Source organism: Zychaea mexicana, assembly GCF_025766255.1.
Source record: "Zychaea mexicana strain RSA 1403 chromosome Unknown BDB00scaffold_13, whole genome shotgun sequence".
Lineage (NCBI taxonomy): Eukaryota > Fungi > Mucoromycota > Mucoromycetes > Mucorales > Lichtheimiaceae > Zychaea > Zychaea mexicana.
Genome location: NW_026516676.1, coordinates 127,470 through 141,378, shown reverse-complemented (window position 1 = coordinate 141,378; position 13,909 = coordinate 127,470). Strand labels below are relative to the sequence as shown.

Below are 13,909 nucleotides of genomic sequence, written 5' to 3'. Positions count from 1 at the left end.
GCCGCCGCAGCATATAAATGTCTTCTTGACTACTCACTGCACACCCCTGTTCCGTTCCTCTCGTGCCTTTTCTTGTGTCAAATGAAAAGCAACCCTTAGGAAGAGCTAATGATGCTCCATGAGGGTCCGCGAAACCTTTTAAATATCCGAGCGTGACAGTCGAAAACGTCTTTATGAGAGGAGCCCATCAGCGAATCTCTTGTCATTTACTTCATCATGAGCCATGTGCAGGTTTGCTAGTTTATTGTCGGCAATTCCTGCGCAAAGTAAAATAATTATATTCGGTTTTCTCACGGTATCTAGCGGTGCTGTTGTAAGATTCCCCTTTGTGCTGAGAGTTGCTGACTGTGGGCTAGAACGGTCTCTTGAGTCTGGTCTCTTCTGCAGTTGTATGTTACACCTCAGGGACAAGAAAACTCTGTGGCCGATGGCATGCTCACTATAGATCTTTACATTATCTACTTTACAAAGAAAGGTATCTCGTTGAAGTTCTCGTTTCTCCATTTCGCGAGTAAACTAAAACCTCGACTACTATTTGGCCTTGAGTCAAACATGCTCGGACGCTGCGCAATCGCGTTGCTTAACCATGCTCTGAGGACCTTCTATAATGATACATAGATTTATTGTTCAAGACTCAACCCGCTGCTAATACATGTATGGTCTTTACCTTAACGACAACTCTGACGATGACTGCTCTTAGTCATCATCAAACCTAAATGGTCGCGACAATGTTGCTGACAGGCGAACTTGCATTTGTACTTCCTCGCGCTTAGGACCTTTTTATTAAATTATTCGCTCTTCGCACCTTTTAATCAAAGTATACCCTCCTTTTGTCGCTACTTCTTCGTTGATGCTTTATGTTTCACAAGATACACATATAGAGCAGTTAAAGGCAATTGCAACATCGACACGCCCATGGCAATACTGATGCTATGGTCAAAAAGGTTCCTTTCAAAGATTGGGCGCGGCATTTTAGAGAGTGTACGCTAAAAATGACCCATAAGTATCAGTGTATAACATTTATCGCGGTTGGTATTTATTTTTTGTCCTGTCGTGGAGAACTGTAAAAGCACAAGCTATTTTATGTACGTTCGATGCATAGATATGGGCGGGGAGTGGTTAAGAGGGCGTGTATGTTGCGGACGGCATAAAATAGACTAGGATAATAGGATATACGAAAGTGAAAGAAAAAAAAATAGAGTAAATGCAAGGGATGTGTGATATATAGTATGATTAAGCCTTAACATCCTCCCCCTTTGGATTGACGTCTTCAAAAAGCTCCTTCGCCATCTTGTTGATATCCTTGGACGAATTGGTGTTTGGATAAGGTGTATCAGGTACAGACTTGCCCAAAAATTGGCAGAGACGGTCCCATCCTTCACCGAGTTGCATCACCAACAACTGATCCGCAGGAATATGCTCTTGAACCCACTTGTTGTGAGCTACGAACTTAGCTTTCATGGCCTCCTCATCCAAAAACTTTTCCGGGTTGCCAAAAGCACCGTCCAGTACAAGGGTATGGATCATGCTCACCAAACGCTTGTAGTATGCAAGATCGATGCCAGGAGGAGCACTCTCTGCAGAGAACCCTTTCTGTGACATGCGGAAAATGGTGTTCTTGACCGATCTGTACCAGTCGTCAGGGTCACGGACTGTAAGGATAATTTTGGCATTTGGATACTTTTTCAGCAGTGGTTCGACAACTGCCGCAGTTGGCCTATAATGTATGATTTACCTCAATAAATTAGCTTGTGGCTTTCCGCTATAGGAACAGAAAGAAAGAGAGTGGAAGGTACTCATGGTAGTAGTATTGAAAGGGAGAAAGGGATGCATACCAATCCACTGCAGCGTCGAAGCCATCATAAACCTTCTCCCAATCATAATCACGCTCCGGATGTTCATAGGCTTCTTGAAAAACTTCTGGGTATCGTTCATCACCGCCATGAGCCATTGCATACATGTGATGGGTGCTATAACTAGTTATCGTTGTATATTAGGGGAGCATTGTTAGTTACTGTGTAGGCAAAGGGTAGGAGTAATCATGGTATTGAAGACATATATTATTGGGTTTTTCTTCTATATGTAAGGTCAACGATGACGGTGAGGTATTGAAGAGCAAACCATACCCTAACTGATTCAAGGCGTTTCGTAGGCTATCGGTTCCCGTTCGGCCGAAACCTGCGCCAATGATTTGAAGTGGTGCCATGTCGTTGTCGCTGTCAGATGTAAAATAGCTAATTTAAGATAATAAAAAACGAAGGGAAGACGGTTGAAGGGGCTTCTTTTTATATTATTTCTTTCTGGTGTATTGATCTAGCTAAAAGAAAGTTTGAGTTTCGGAACAAGTAGGCCCGAAGGGTACTCATTTGAGCAATGACAATTTAATCTGCGCTCGTTTCCCCTGCCTGCCTTCAGATGATCATGTCAATAACGGTGGCGATGCATATAGTATGTACTCAGTAGGCTTCTTTTAATCTTAAAAATCCCTTAAAAACTACATAAACTTAGACTTACACTGTTAATAACTCTGTATCTATTACGCGTTTTTTAATAACATGTATTTTTCTCTTACTGTGATATCATACAGACACAGCGTGTTTCCCCTTGTTGTGTCATATGTCGCAATAATGCACTAGAGCATAAATAGGAAAAATCACAACTTGAGATTTACAGGCGAAAAGCCGCGACTCCGAAGCCGCGCGCTCAGAGGTAAAGGTGTGAGTAGGCTTTAACTGGACTTATACATAAACTTCAGCTCAGTATAACTGAAACATGCATAGTAAGCCGGCACGACACATATTAGAATATACGATGTTGTTAGCTCAAAATTAAACAGGGGAACGTATAAAGTAGCATTAATGATTCACAACTAATAGTATCGACGTAGAAGAACTCATCACAGTCTACACTTCCCTGCTGGAAAGCTAAGCAATTTCCTGACAGGTAGTATGTTCTTGCTCATTTGTTCTGTCAACAATAGCAATCGATCAGCTGATAACATATGTAAAAATGTACATTTGGATTTTGTCTTTATGGTATGCACTTACATACCGCTCTCCAGTTTCGTATCGAATACACGGCCTAGCCCTGTGCTACCATTTAACCGTCGAAGCACGCATTAACCAGGAGAAATGAGTTAAGGACGGGTGCAGCCTTTTGCTGGGATCAATGCCGAAATGGGTCTGTTAAAATACCGCAGAAGCATATGGAGTGACCCAGTGTTTGCGATGCTGGATGTTTCTCACTTGAAAAATAGAATATGGTAATCATGAAATACATACTAGCAAGACGGCTTCTTGATTTCAGAAAAGTACTTTATTGACCAGTAATTAGCTATTAAAGAATCACTATAATATCCTCTTCTCCGCCACTAATGTCGGTTACTTTCTCTTTCTTTGGCTGCTTATGCCATCTGAGCAAATCATTTCCGGAAAGAGTGTATATGCTACTACAACAAGTAAAGAAGCAGCAGCAGTAGCGTTGTATTTCTTCTTGTTCTTCTAGCATATAAGTATACAGTGAATGGCGGTCTAGACCTGATGAATTCGAACGGGAAAAAGCTAAAAACAAATCTTTCAACCTAGGGCTACAAGTAGAAGGTGGAAGAAATAACTTGAAACAACAGGGTCGGCTGGCAAAAAAAACCGAGTTGTCGGAAGAAGTGCTGGTTCTCTCTGGGGATCACAACGTGCTAAGTTAGCACGGTCTTTTCTTCCTTGTTTCTTTTTTTCACGAAAAACCCGCAAAACCCAAGACTATTATTTGCCTAGGCAGGGCCTTGATCTGCCAATGTCTACGGTAAAGCATCTACTTGAGACATGGATTATAAAGAAACGCGAGATGCACACAAAAAAATACTGAGACCTTTTAGCCCCTCCCTTCCTTTCGACAGCGCTCATTGTCACTATCATCACTCAATGTACCACGACGATTCCATTTACCCATAATTTTATTACGGCTCTTATGTCTGATACCCGCAGGATTCGGTCTCGTACGGAACACACGACGTGCATGGGCACAGCCATTGTTCGATGAAACTGGCATTTTCGAAAACAAAACCACTCCGTTAATCTATAGCGTTGCATTGCTATGGGTAAGTAGAGAAATTGACTGTACAACTCATCTATTGATTACTCTTTGCTTATTGATTTATTCTATTACCATTTGCTAAAGTGTATTCTTGCTGGATATTGGAGTTGGATATTAACGACGAGTATGCTTCGACGGTGGCTGTATCACTATGAGCTTAAAAATGCTCTGGTTCGTCTTGTCACGCTTACCGTGATCAATTGGTCTCTGTCAGCATTCATTGGATCGTACTATGGCGCCGACCAACCATTATGGAATTGGATGACTGTATGCTTTATCCTGCTCGTATCCAACATTCTCAAGCTCTTGCTTGCATCCAATCCAAAGTACGCCAAAAAATCATCCTCGACGTCAGCGTCCTCCTCTTCCCCAGCATCAATAGCATCGTCTACCACATCGACAACGTCGACGTTATCGAATTTCACTAGCTCCATCAACCACAGATCCACACTTGTACGCGTCCTCGTTTTACCATTGTTCATTGTCGTTGTCATGACAATGTTTGCAACATTACATCAAGTGAGTTTGTTGCGAAGCAATGGCACCTCAATGGTGGCAGAATCAATTTCATCTTCCACTACACAGCTATCGACGACGGTACAAAAACATCCAGCTATGGCAGATGCAGGCATACGCGTCATGGTGATTGTATTGTCAGCATGGACACCGCGAAGCATCGTGAATCGTCAAACGTTCCGTGAAACTACATTGCAACTGATGCCGCCCAATTCGAAGGATATCTCGTTCATGTACCGGTTTGTCATTGGCCAGCCGCCTTCGGATAAAGTCAGGCAGTCAATGGGACCCAAGATTGAAACTGAGATTGCACAGCATGGAGGCGACTTGTTAGTACTACCATGCTCAGATACGTATGAAGATCTCAGCAAAAAAGTATTTAGCTCGATGGAATGGGCCGAGCAATACGAGTTTGATTATTTCATCAAAACGGATGACGACATTTTCGCACGTTGGGATACAATCAGTAATGAATTGCTTGCGTTGGGTCTCAGGAACCGGTATTGGCAAGGTTTAAGCTACTGGTAAATCAATTCATTGTAAAGAAAGTGGGAATGGCACATGAAAATGGCGCTAAATGATGTGTTTTATATAGGGACATCCCGCCTATCCGAGACAACTCCAACAAGAACAGTGAATTGGAATACCCACTTCCATTGTTTCCGCGCTACACGGCCGGTGCGTTGTATATCTTGTCACGCGATATTATTCACTTGATTGCCCGAGGACCACGCATTTTTGTCAAGAACGAAGATCAAAACCTGGGTGTGTGGCTGTTTCCTTACCAGATCGAGCCCATCTTTGACCCACGGATACAGCAGATTGATGTATGCGAAGAGGATATGATTGCAAAGCACTTTGGTAACTTTGACGATCCCGAAGCAATAGGCGGAACAATGTTCGATATGCTAGACAATATTAGAAGTGGACGAAAGATGTGCGCTGGGTTCCGTACCAAGTTTTGTGCCATGTGTTATCCTTGCCAGGGCAAGGTCAATCATTGGAAAGACTGGAACTTTAATTGCGATCCTGTAAAGGGTATTACGCTTCTCAATATGGGTAAACTGACTCTTTTGGAATAAAGAGAAGACAAATCTCAAAAGTTGTTGTATATATAATAATGTATATGTGTATTGCTCTCGTCTTGTTTGGTCGTGTGTCGAACGAGCGAGCGAGGGAGTGATTGAGTGAGTAAACCATGCTATGCATCAGTAGAAGAGAAAAAGTGATATAAAGGGGAAAGATATATCTGTTTATGCAATAAAGTGTAGTGTGGTTCTATCGTTTTTTTAGCACCCATCCTCGATGCCCTGATATACAGGAGAAATTTTTGTCGTGTACAAGACTGCACATCGCCGCAGTAACTCGATGACCCATTGGCGACTTTTTCGATAACCCTTCTACGCTTTCCCACAGAACAAATTGTTTACTTATTGGATATGAATCTATCTTTCAACTCCTAACTATAAACGTTTTGTAAGTATGATTCGAATAAACGATAGCAGTTTTATGGATTGTTCGAAGCCGTTTGTACCGCTCTTAAATGTTGTAGTATCCGTAAGAGCTGCCCAGTATGAATACAATAATCGGGCTCTGCCTGCCAAGTGCTTTAGTATTACAGAATAAGGTTGGACAGAATGCAATTTATACAGCACTTTGACCGATTTAGATATATAGTGTATATAGCAACGAAAACACTATGCTCCACTTACACCAGCTCTGAAGAAACAGTTTACGGTTCCTCACCATAAAGCCTGCTCGTTGCATTTATTGAGAGAAGATTGCTGGTTATATGCTTCGATGAAATTTATTATGCGCAGCTGGTCTTGGTTCAGCTTTCGCTCATGGGTGCATTATATCTTATTTCCAGTCCTCGACATTTAAAACTCATTTGTTGTCCCCACTGCTACACTGCCATCGCACCACATTTTGATAGTAGATATATTCAAAAGGATGAGTGCTGTATATCAACAGTCAGATCGAATAATAATCACAAGGTGAGTTATATTTTCTGCGCAAATGGATTGTTGCTTGTCCCAACACATCGCCTATGCATATTATACCAAGATCAAGTAGAATTGTATATATCAACCATAGATAGTATAAACTGAGTTTGTAGGATGTTGTTCTGGAGAAGATAACTATGTACCCCTCTTAATCAGCTATAGGCTCGGTCGTGTTACTGCTTGTTGTCTCTCACGGATGGAAGAGTGATGTCGTAAATATGATAGCATTTTTCTAAGCAGCAATGTGGAGGTAGCCTCAATAAAATACGTCTTAATTATTCACTTGCAATTATTCTTTCTTTCTTGCCCATGTCCTCACTAGTGTATCTTCATTAGTTCTTCTCTCAGCAGTAAATCAATAAATGATGTGACGCTTGGCATATATCATCATTGTAAAACTCAGGAGCTATTGTCTATCTGTGTGAACAGTTTGCCTTCAGAATTGAATAGAAATAATATTTTTGCTTAGAAACTCTAATGTTTAATTTCGCCCCTTTGTTTTTCCGTCTTGCACACATGAGAAAGTGCTGTGGATGTCAAGCGTACACAAACAGGTGCTGGCCCGGACCGGAATTCTTGCGGACGGATGAATATTGTTGCGCTGCTTCTAGTGTAAATTAGAAACTACGTATATGCTGTACACCCTATATTATTTATTACCCTCCCGTAAAAATATGATCAATGGCAACGACAAGCACATCTTAAGTTGTATGCGCCATACACAGCTCATTTCACATACTACATTACATTGCCAGTTCTCTGGTGAAACTACTAGGCAAATTATCCTCTATCAACATCGTGCAATGCGCCGAAAAAATATAAGCGGTGCAATATGCAAGTTCTCGTAAGAAGAAGATGCCAAGAAAGAGGTTGTACAAGGAGATGACGGCCCGTTGATTCCGCGTTTGCCTTGCATCAACAAAACCAGCGCTGCATTAATTTAAAAAAATAAAAGATAGGTTCGCCGGCTATGGTTCGGCAGACGGTTGTACACTACTAACGGTTATTCAATCCTACTGCCTATAAAAAGCAATGGCAGATGATGTTGTATTGCCCACCTTTAAGTTTCACTACTGCATAGCACGTATAAGCATGATAAAACACGGTATGTAGTAATAAAAAGAAGGGTATCGAGCAATCTATTTTTATTGTATCTAATATCTTAATATAGTACTGGTGGTTGAGCCAAATGGATGCTGGCAAGGGGCCAAAGCTTTAATGCAATGTTTGTCTCGGCGGCGTGATGAGTGTAACGATAAGGCTCTTAACATCAATACACGTGTAAAGTATTCATCAGAGGAATGGTATTGGGTACCTACGTTTCAGCAGCTGCATTGTTTGACTCGGCGATTTGTCTTTTGTTTGATGCTCATAAGAGTAACGAAATGCTTAACTACCAGGCACAAACATTCTACAGTGGTCCCCCGCTTTTTGCAGCCCCACTTTTTGCAGATCCTCAGTTTTTGCAGATTTTTTTGGAGCATACCCGCTCATCACTTAATAAAATTGCAGTTTCCTCACTTTTTGCAATTTGCAGGCCAAAAATAGGGACCTGCAATTTTCCGCTATTAACTCGAAAGCCTGGGACACAGAGTCTTGAACCAGTGACATCTACATGTAATGTTAATAGATAGCGTCCTTTTGCTCGTCAGTAAGCTTTGGGTATTTTGCTTTTACCATAGTGGTGTGGAGGTGTCGATAGTGCAGTATATAAACATCAAGAATGAGACGACAGCCTTTTATATAAGAGTTGATTTATAATAAGTAGCCTCAGTACAACACCGATATCTTTTAATTGGTTTACTATCATTGACACTTGATTAACATAATAGACTCAGTCTGTGTAACATCTCATACTCATCCTCACTTTTTGCAGTTCCCCACTTTTTGCAGTTTCTTCCACCAAAAACCGCTGCTGCAAAAAGCGGGGGACCACTGTATTGCCAGTGAGGAATGTCGTCAGTAGCAGCAATGATTTGTGTGATGAAGTTAAACGACAGGATATGTTTGGCGGAAATCTTACGTATAACTCCGGCGGTTTAATGACGCCAAACGATATACAGGTTACCCGTTTACCTTTTAAGGTTTTTTTTGCTTGGCATATGAAAAACGAACAGGAGAGAAAAGAAATGAATTTACCGTAAATAGTGCTCCGCTCAGCGCAAAGATCGACGAGCTTCCCATTTTTCCCGTCAAAGGCACATCACTACCCCCCGGATGAGTTGCACATGACGTAATGGTCCCAGTTACACACAAGGTATATGATGTGCACCTAGGATGGTGGAAGCAAAAAAAGTATAAAAGGAGACCAACCTACTCAGACTCCAACAATCCCCATATACAATCCGCTTAATCAAACCAGTTACAAGAAATTTTACAAACAAACACAACTGCAATCATGATGACAAGCAACGTTCAAGAACCCCACCGCTCTAACAGTGCCCGTAAGGCTCCAAGAAAGTTCAGTGTGACGGACTCGGCCAAGCACCCTCATTTGCACCAAATCCATGAAACGTTGCATAACCTCAAAGAAGATGCCAGGGAGTCATACGCAATCCATAAACAAGAAAAAGAAGAGCGTCGTGCGAAGCGTCCGCAAGACGGCAAAACCAATCCTATGGAGTAAGCAGTAACCATACTTCTCCAGATATAGCGTACATCATATCATATCGTCATCATCATCATCTATCATCATCATCAACATTTTCCTGTACTTGACACCTTTCCCAAAGATTCAAATCTTGTGTATATATATGGAGTAGCTTCCCCCTTCTCTCTTCCTTTTTAGCTTTTATATATCGTATCTTCACCATTTGTATAAAATAAAACACACAATCAGTGCATCTTGAAAAACACATCTCTTCCATTTTTATCGTGCTGAGGGGTTATACCATAAACCGTCAAACAGCTTAACGTCTGTGAATTTGCCTTTTCGATCCAACATGTATGCAATGCGTTCGCCCTGCGCACGCAAAAATATGTGCGATGAATTAGTCTTACCCAACGGATCGACACCCTTAGTGCCTAGTAGAAAACGTGTTTTTATACAAAACAAGATCAGATCGTCTGCAGATATGCGCTCGCATGACACTCTATAATCATAGAGGTGTAGCATAACTATACCTAAACCCGTAAAGACCTTTTGTTTGCAGTAAAGTTGGTCGATAGGATACTCTTTATACTTGTGAGAGTCCATAAAGCGTGCATGCGTGACCAGCCTTACCCTGTTTGCACCTCGGAGGAGAATGAGTTTATCAATATATCTATTAAATTCGAAGGTGATATCCATCGCGTTAGACAAGTTGGCATACTTGGTCTAGTTTCGATTGCGCTATGAGAATTCTCACCTCCAAGGATAAATGCACATGAAGGTAGCTATGCCAACGCCAATGGAGACCAGTCCACCCGCAATGGCCATACGCTGTCCTTTCGGTGCCAAGACAATGGGGGCGTCTTCGGCGTTGCTATTTATATTGCACGTCTTTAGAGCTTTTTATTCAATACATCATGTAAATAGTCTTGTTTGTTTATATATGCATACCTTTCTTTTTTACTATAGCTGACATACGCCAAACTAGCGAGATTTCCCCTACAGGCGTGCGCGCATATACAACGTGAGTTACCCGAGTCCTTTACCATGACAGCAATAAATTTTCGCGCTTACCAGAATAAGAGCTGAACACCAGCCGAAATATACATAAACATAAACATGCGTTTAACACCGTCAGGTGCTTGGTAGAATACTACGTCTCGGCCTTGGAGTGCTTGCTTAATATGCTTGCCAGCATATTGAATCGACTTGCGATCAAATGCCGTTTGAGAGGAAGCAAAGCGCGAACTACATTGCCGAACAATCGAATGCGACGATACTAAAATGATAGGTAGGGTACACTTCATGTCAACAAACAACGTCACGTTTTCATGGGCTACACCGACAAGAATCGCTCCACAAAACACAACTTAACATTCAAAGAAATATAGAAATTAAGAACCTTGGAGAAAGTGGGGTCTTGCTAATAGCGACCTTAACATTATGTGAATATGATTTTGGAAATGTCAAAAAAAATATGATAATACAGCGGAGGGAGAAACACATTTAAGAACCCAAGGGCAGTACTTTTGGTATGCAAAGAAGCAAACCACGCATAAACGTACTCTTTTTTATTACTTTCTGTAGAATTGACGCTTGAAATGGAACCACAAACTAAGTACACCTCTGTCGAAACTACATTTAAATCCTTTTTTGTGCGAGTATTCCCATTCACGATTGACGATACGGAAAGCAAGATCCTCATAAGGTGGTCCAGCCTTGAAACGAATCAACACAGTCTCCGGAGATTCTGGATCTTTCTCGATATAATATGTGGGGGCAGCCGACTTGTTGATCAGATCCGGATAGAAAATATTAAACTTATATCCCTGCACCACTATATAAATTAACAGTAGTAAAGTCAGTATATACGGTCATATCCAGTCTTCGGCTTCCAATATGGCCATAACAAATACCTTTGGGTGGTGGGTTATCGTGATCATAGTGGGTCTGATTGTATTTGTTCCATTCGTAACCAGTATGAACACGATTAAAGTACCGTGGCTTACGAGGTCGATATTTGTCTTGCCACATGTACGTTTGTTTAGCGAGTTCTGCTTCAATATTGAAAATGGCTTCGTCTTCATCAACGCCTTTAGCGGCTTCTTGTTCGAATAGAACCGCAGAAGCAATTGAATCGTCTTGTGGTTCGTTGGAAGTCTGGACAGGCTTAGGCTTGTGCCTGACGGGAATAATCTTTGTGGCCAGAACTTTGCGTCGTTGTTCCACCTAGTTTGTACAAGCAGAAATTGGAATTTTGAATATAACTTTCATATTTTGCCGAAAGTTTAAAGATAACAATTGCACTTACCAAGTCTTTCAAGTCATCCTTCGGATCTACAACTGGATAATCGCGATCTTCTCGGGTCAAGTGCTCGTACGGTTCAGGGCTCATGGCACGCTCATACTTCTCAAGCATAAGTCCATCCTGATCAGCTTCTTCCTCCTCTTCCTCGATCTGTTCTTCGAATACCCGATCTTGTTCTTCCATCAAGGACTGATCCACAGGCTCGACTTGGATACCTTCACCTGATTCAACACCACGACCATGTACTTCGACACCTTCTTGTTCAAGCACGCGTTGTAATTCTTCTTGAACCTTCATAGCTTCTTCTTGTTGCTTCGATCTCAATTGCTGTAATCGCTGGGCCAAAAGCTCTTGATGCATGTCTGTCAATTTGGCCTTGGCCTTGTAGACAACCAACTCGCTTAGCAAGTTTTCCCAATATTCAACATCGACCGGCTCGTTGGAGCGTAATTTCTGCATAATTTGGTTTTGTAGTACAATAAGTTGGGCATGGGACTTGCCAGAGAGAACGCGGTCAATGTCGTGCTGCACGCCTTCGGAAACACCTGTAGCAGCACGCTGGTTTTCGTCTTTGCGTAACTTGGTCAAACGATCTTCTGCTACGACAATCAATGCGCGCCAAAATTCGAGTGTTTTTTCGTTCTTTTCGAGATTCAAGTGCATTTGGATATCCTTGTGTAGTTCGTCTGTTTCTTCCAGAGTCAAATTCTACATATATGTAGTCATACACAAAGCGAAAGATGTGAGTGCTTTTATATATAAACCGTTTTCGTCCCCTTCTAAAGATATATATTTTCAACTTACGTCAAATATGGTATAAGGCTCCTCCAAATCAATCTCAAGCTCGACATCCTCCTCTACTTTATCGGGCTCATTTGCTAACCGCAAATTCATGGCAAGAATATCAATCGGCTTGGCTCTTCCTTCCTTTATCCGGATTTCAGCCCGTCGTTTCGCCTGTTCCAAATGAAACTCTTCTTCCTTGGCTTCCCAATCACCCATCTGAGCCAACTCTGCCTCTCGTTGCATACGCATCGCTTCTTCTTCACGTAGTTGCATTTCAATCTCACGCTCGGCTCGACGCTTGTTCAATTTGGCCAGTTCTTCCTCTGCTTCGCGTCTACGTTCAATCTCGTTACGTCGAATCTCTTCTCTGTCCTTGCCAAATTTTTTGCGGTCGCTATCTTTCTTTTTTGACCAAACAAACTTGGATTCCAGATTTACGTCGTTGAAAGGATTATTTACGTTAGAGTAGCCGAGATGTTGCAGTCGTGAAGAAGACGAATCGTCTTGTTGCTGGTCATGATCGTCTTCGAATTCGTCATCGCTGTAATCGCGATAGCGTTCCTTTTTGTGTTTCTTTTCTTTGCGTCGTCGTCGTTTACGATCGTCGTCGTCGTCCGGTGAACGTGAACGATGCTTATGCCTAATCAAAACCACAGTATTATTCGTACACGACTTTTCTGGAAGGGAAGCAATTTTGCAAGGGATCTCTCTCTCCCACAGACACTTACTTGCGTTTTTTCTCTCTTTTACGGTCGTCTCTGTCTCTATCTCCGTGTTTATCTGGAATTGGGCTGCGATGGCGTCTCCTGTCTGGTGATCTGGGCATGTTGTGGGTGTAGTCAAGAAGAAAAGCAACTGCGGGATTTGGATTCTTAAATTATAGAGTCTCCGGGTCGTGTAGCGACAGAAGCCAAGTTACGCGCAAGAACAAAGTGCGGGACAATATGAGAACGCACGAAGCGCAATAAAGAAGATGCGCCAAGTAAAAAGGGCTCAATCATCTCTTTGAAACAAGTGACAATGTTTGTTTCCCAATGATACTTGAAGAATAACAAGCAGATATACATCAAGCCTGATTTTTGAGCAGATGAGAGTTAGTATACTCAATGCTTCACGATGCCAACCTGGCTGCAGTAGTTTGATTGTCTGTCATACATATGATTAAGCATGTACATGCTCAGTGACTGTAGAGCTTCAAAACATAGCTATCGAGCCTAGTGCTACCATCTCTTGAGATGATGATGTGCTTGTCATAAAACTGTGGTTCTGCCATCAATAAGATATATTTTATATAGTAAGATTCACGACGTGTCAGCGATAAAATTAGTACTTATGCGGCAACACGCTGGAGCATACATCCACGAGACGACCTGAAAAATCAGTTCTGGGTTAACAATCAATAGCAACATAGTATGAGTATCTAAATGCGCATGTTCTTCTTGCTTGACAAACGTATCTCATTCTCGTTTTTTAGCAACACGACTGGCGTCTTCTTTACCAAAGGCAGACGACAAACTTACACTTCTTTGATCATGTTGAAAGTGAAAATATGTAACAAGACGCGTTTTGTAAGGCTTACGTTGATGTGCTGCATCATAGGGAGAAATGGATAAC

General features: G+C 41.8%; 5 protein-coding genes across 5 annotated transcripts; 2 read left to right on the top strand and 3 right to left on the bottom strand.

Moving 5' to 3' along the window:
* Window positions 1-1,006: 1,006 nt before the first annotated feature.
* BDB00DRAFT_952604 (P-loop containing nucleoside triphosphate hydrolase protein) lies at window positions 1,007-2,304 on the bottom strand. The gene is made up of 3 exons (XM_053129603.1): window positions 2,127-2,304; window positions 1,836-1,976; window positions 1,007-1,717 (listed from the first exon to the last, which is right to left on the bottom strand). The coding sequence occupies exons 1-3, from the start codon at window positions 2,204-2,206 to the stop codon at window positions 1,234-1,236; spliced, it is 705 nt and encodes a 234-aa protein (XP_052982875.1). The 5' UTR covers window positions 2,207-2,304; the 3' UTR covers window positions 1,007-1,233.
* A 1,331-nt stretch (window positions 2,305-3,635) lies between these two features.
* Window positions 3,636-5,844, top strand: BDB00DRAFT_936778 (galactosyltransferase-domain-containing protein). Its single transcript, XM_053129236.1, has 4 exons — window positions 3,636-3,798; window positions 3,872-4,093; window positions 4,174-5,129; window positions 5,201-5,844. The coding sequence occupies exons 1-4, from the start codon at window positions 3,790-3,792 to the stop codon at window positions 5,685-5,687; spliced, it is 1,674 nt and encodes a 557-aa protein (XP_052982874.1). The 5' UTR covers window positions 3,636-3,789; the 3' UTR covers window positions 5,688-5,844.
* A 2,956-nt stretch (window positions 5,845-8,800) lies between these two features.
* BDB00DRAFT_808017 (uncharacterized protein) lies at window positions 8,801-9,455 on the top strand. Its single transcript, XM_053122377.1, has one exon. The coding sequence runs from the start codon at window positions 9,010-9,012 to the stop codon at window positions 9,235-9,237; it is 228 nt and encodes a 75-aa protein (XP_052982873.1). The 5' UTR covers window positions 8,801-9,009; the 3' UTR covers window positions 9,238-9,455.
* On the bottom strand, window positions 9,359-10,641 carry BDB00DRAFT_99480 (transmembrane protein 223-domain-containing protein). The gene is made up of 5 exons (XM_053130031.1): window positions 10,276-10,641; window positions 10,153-10,200; window positions 9,959-10,075; window positions 9,735-9,874; window positions 9,359-9,635 (listed from the first exon to the last, which is right to left on the bottom strand). The coding sequence occupies exons 1-5, from the start codon at window positions 10,506-10,508 to the stop codon at window positions 9,481-9,483; spliced, it is 693 nt and encodes a 230-aa protein (XP_052982872.1). The 5' UTR covers window positions 10,509-10,641; the 3' UTR covers window positions 9,359-9,480.
* Window positions 10,642-10,775: 134 nt separating this feature from the next.
* Window positions 10,776-13,121, bottom strand: BDB00DRAFT_757947 (mid region of cactin-domain-containing protein; the record flags this gene model as incomplete). The annotated part of the gene is made up of 5 exons (XM_053119021.1): window positions 10,776-11,038; window positions 11,118-11,430; window positions 11,513-12,217; window positions 12,314-12,935; window positions 13,024-13,121. The coding sequence occupies 5 exons, from the start codon at window positions 13,119-13,121 to the stop codon at window positions 10,776-10,778; spliced, it is 2,001 nt and encodes a 666-aa protein (XP_052982871.1).
* Between the last annotated feature and the right edge of the window lie 788 nt (window positions 13,122-13,909).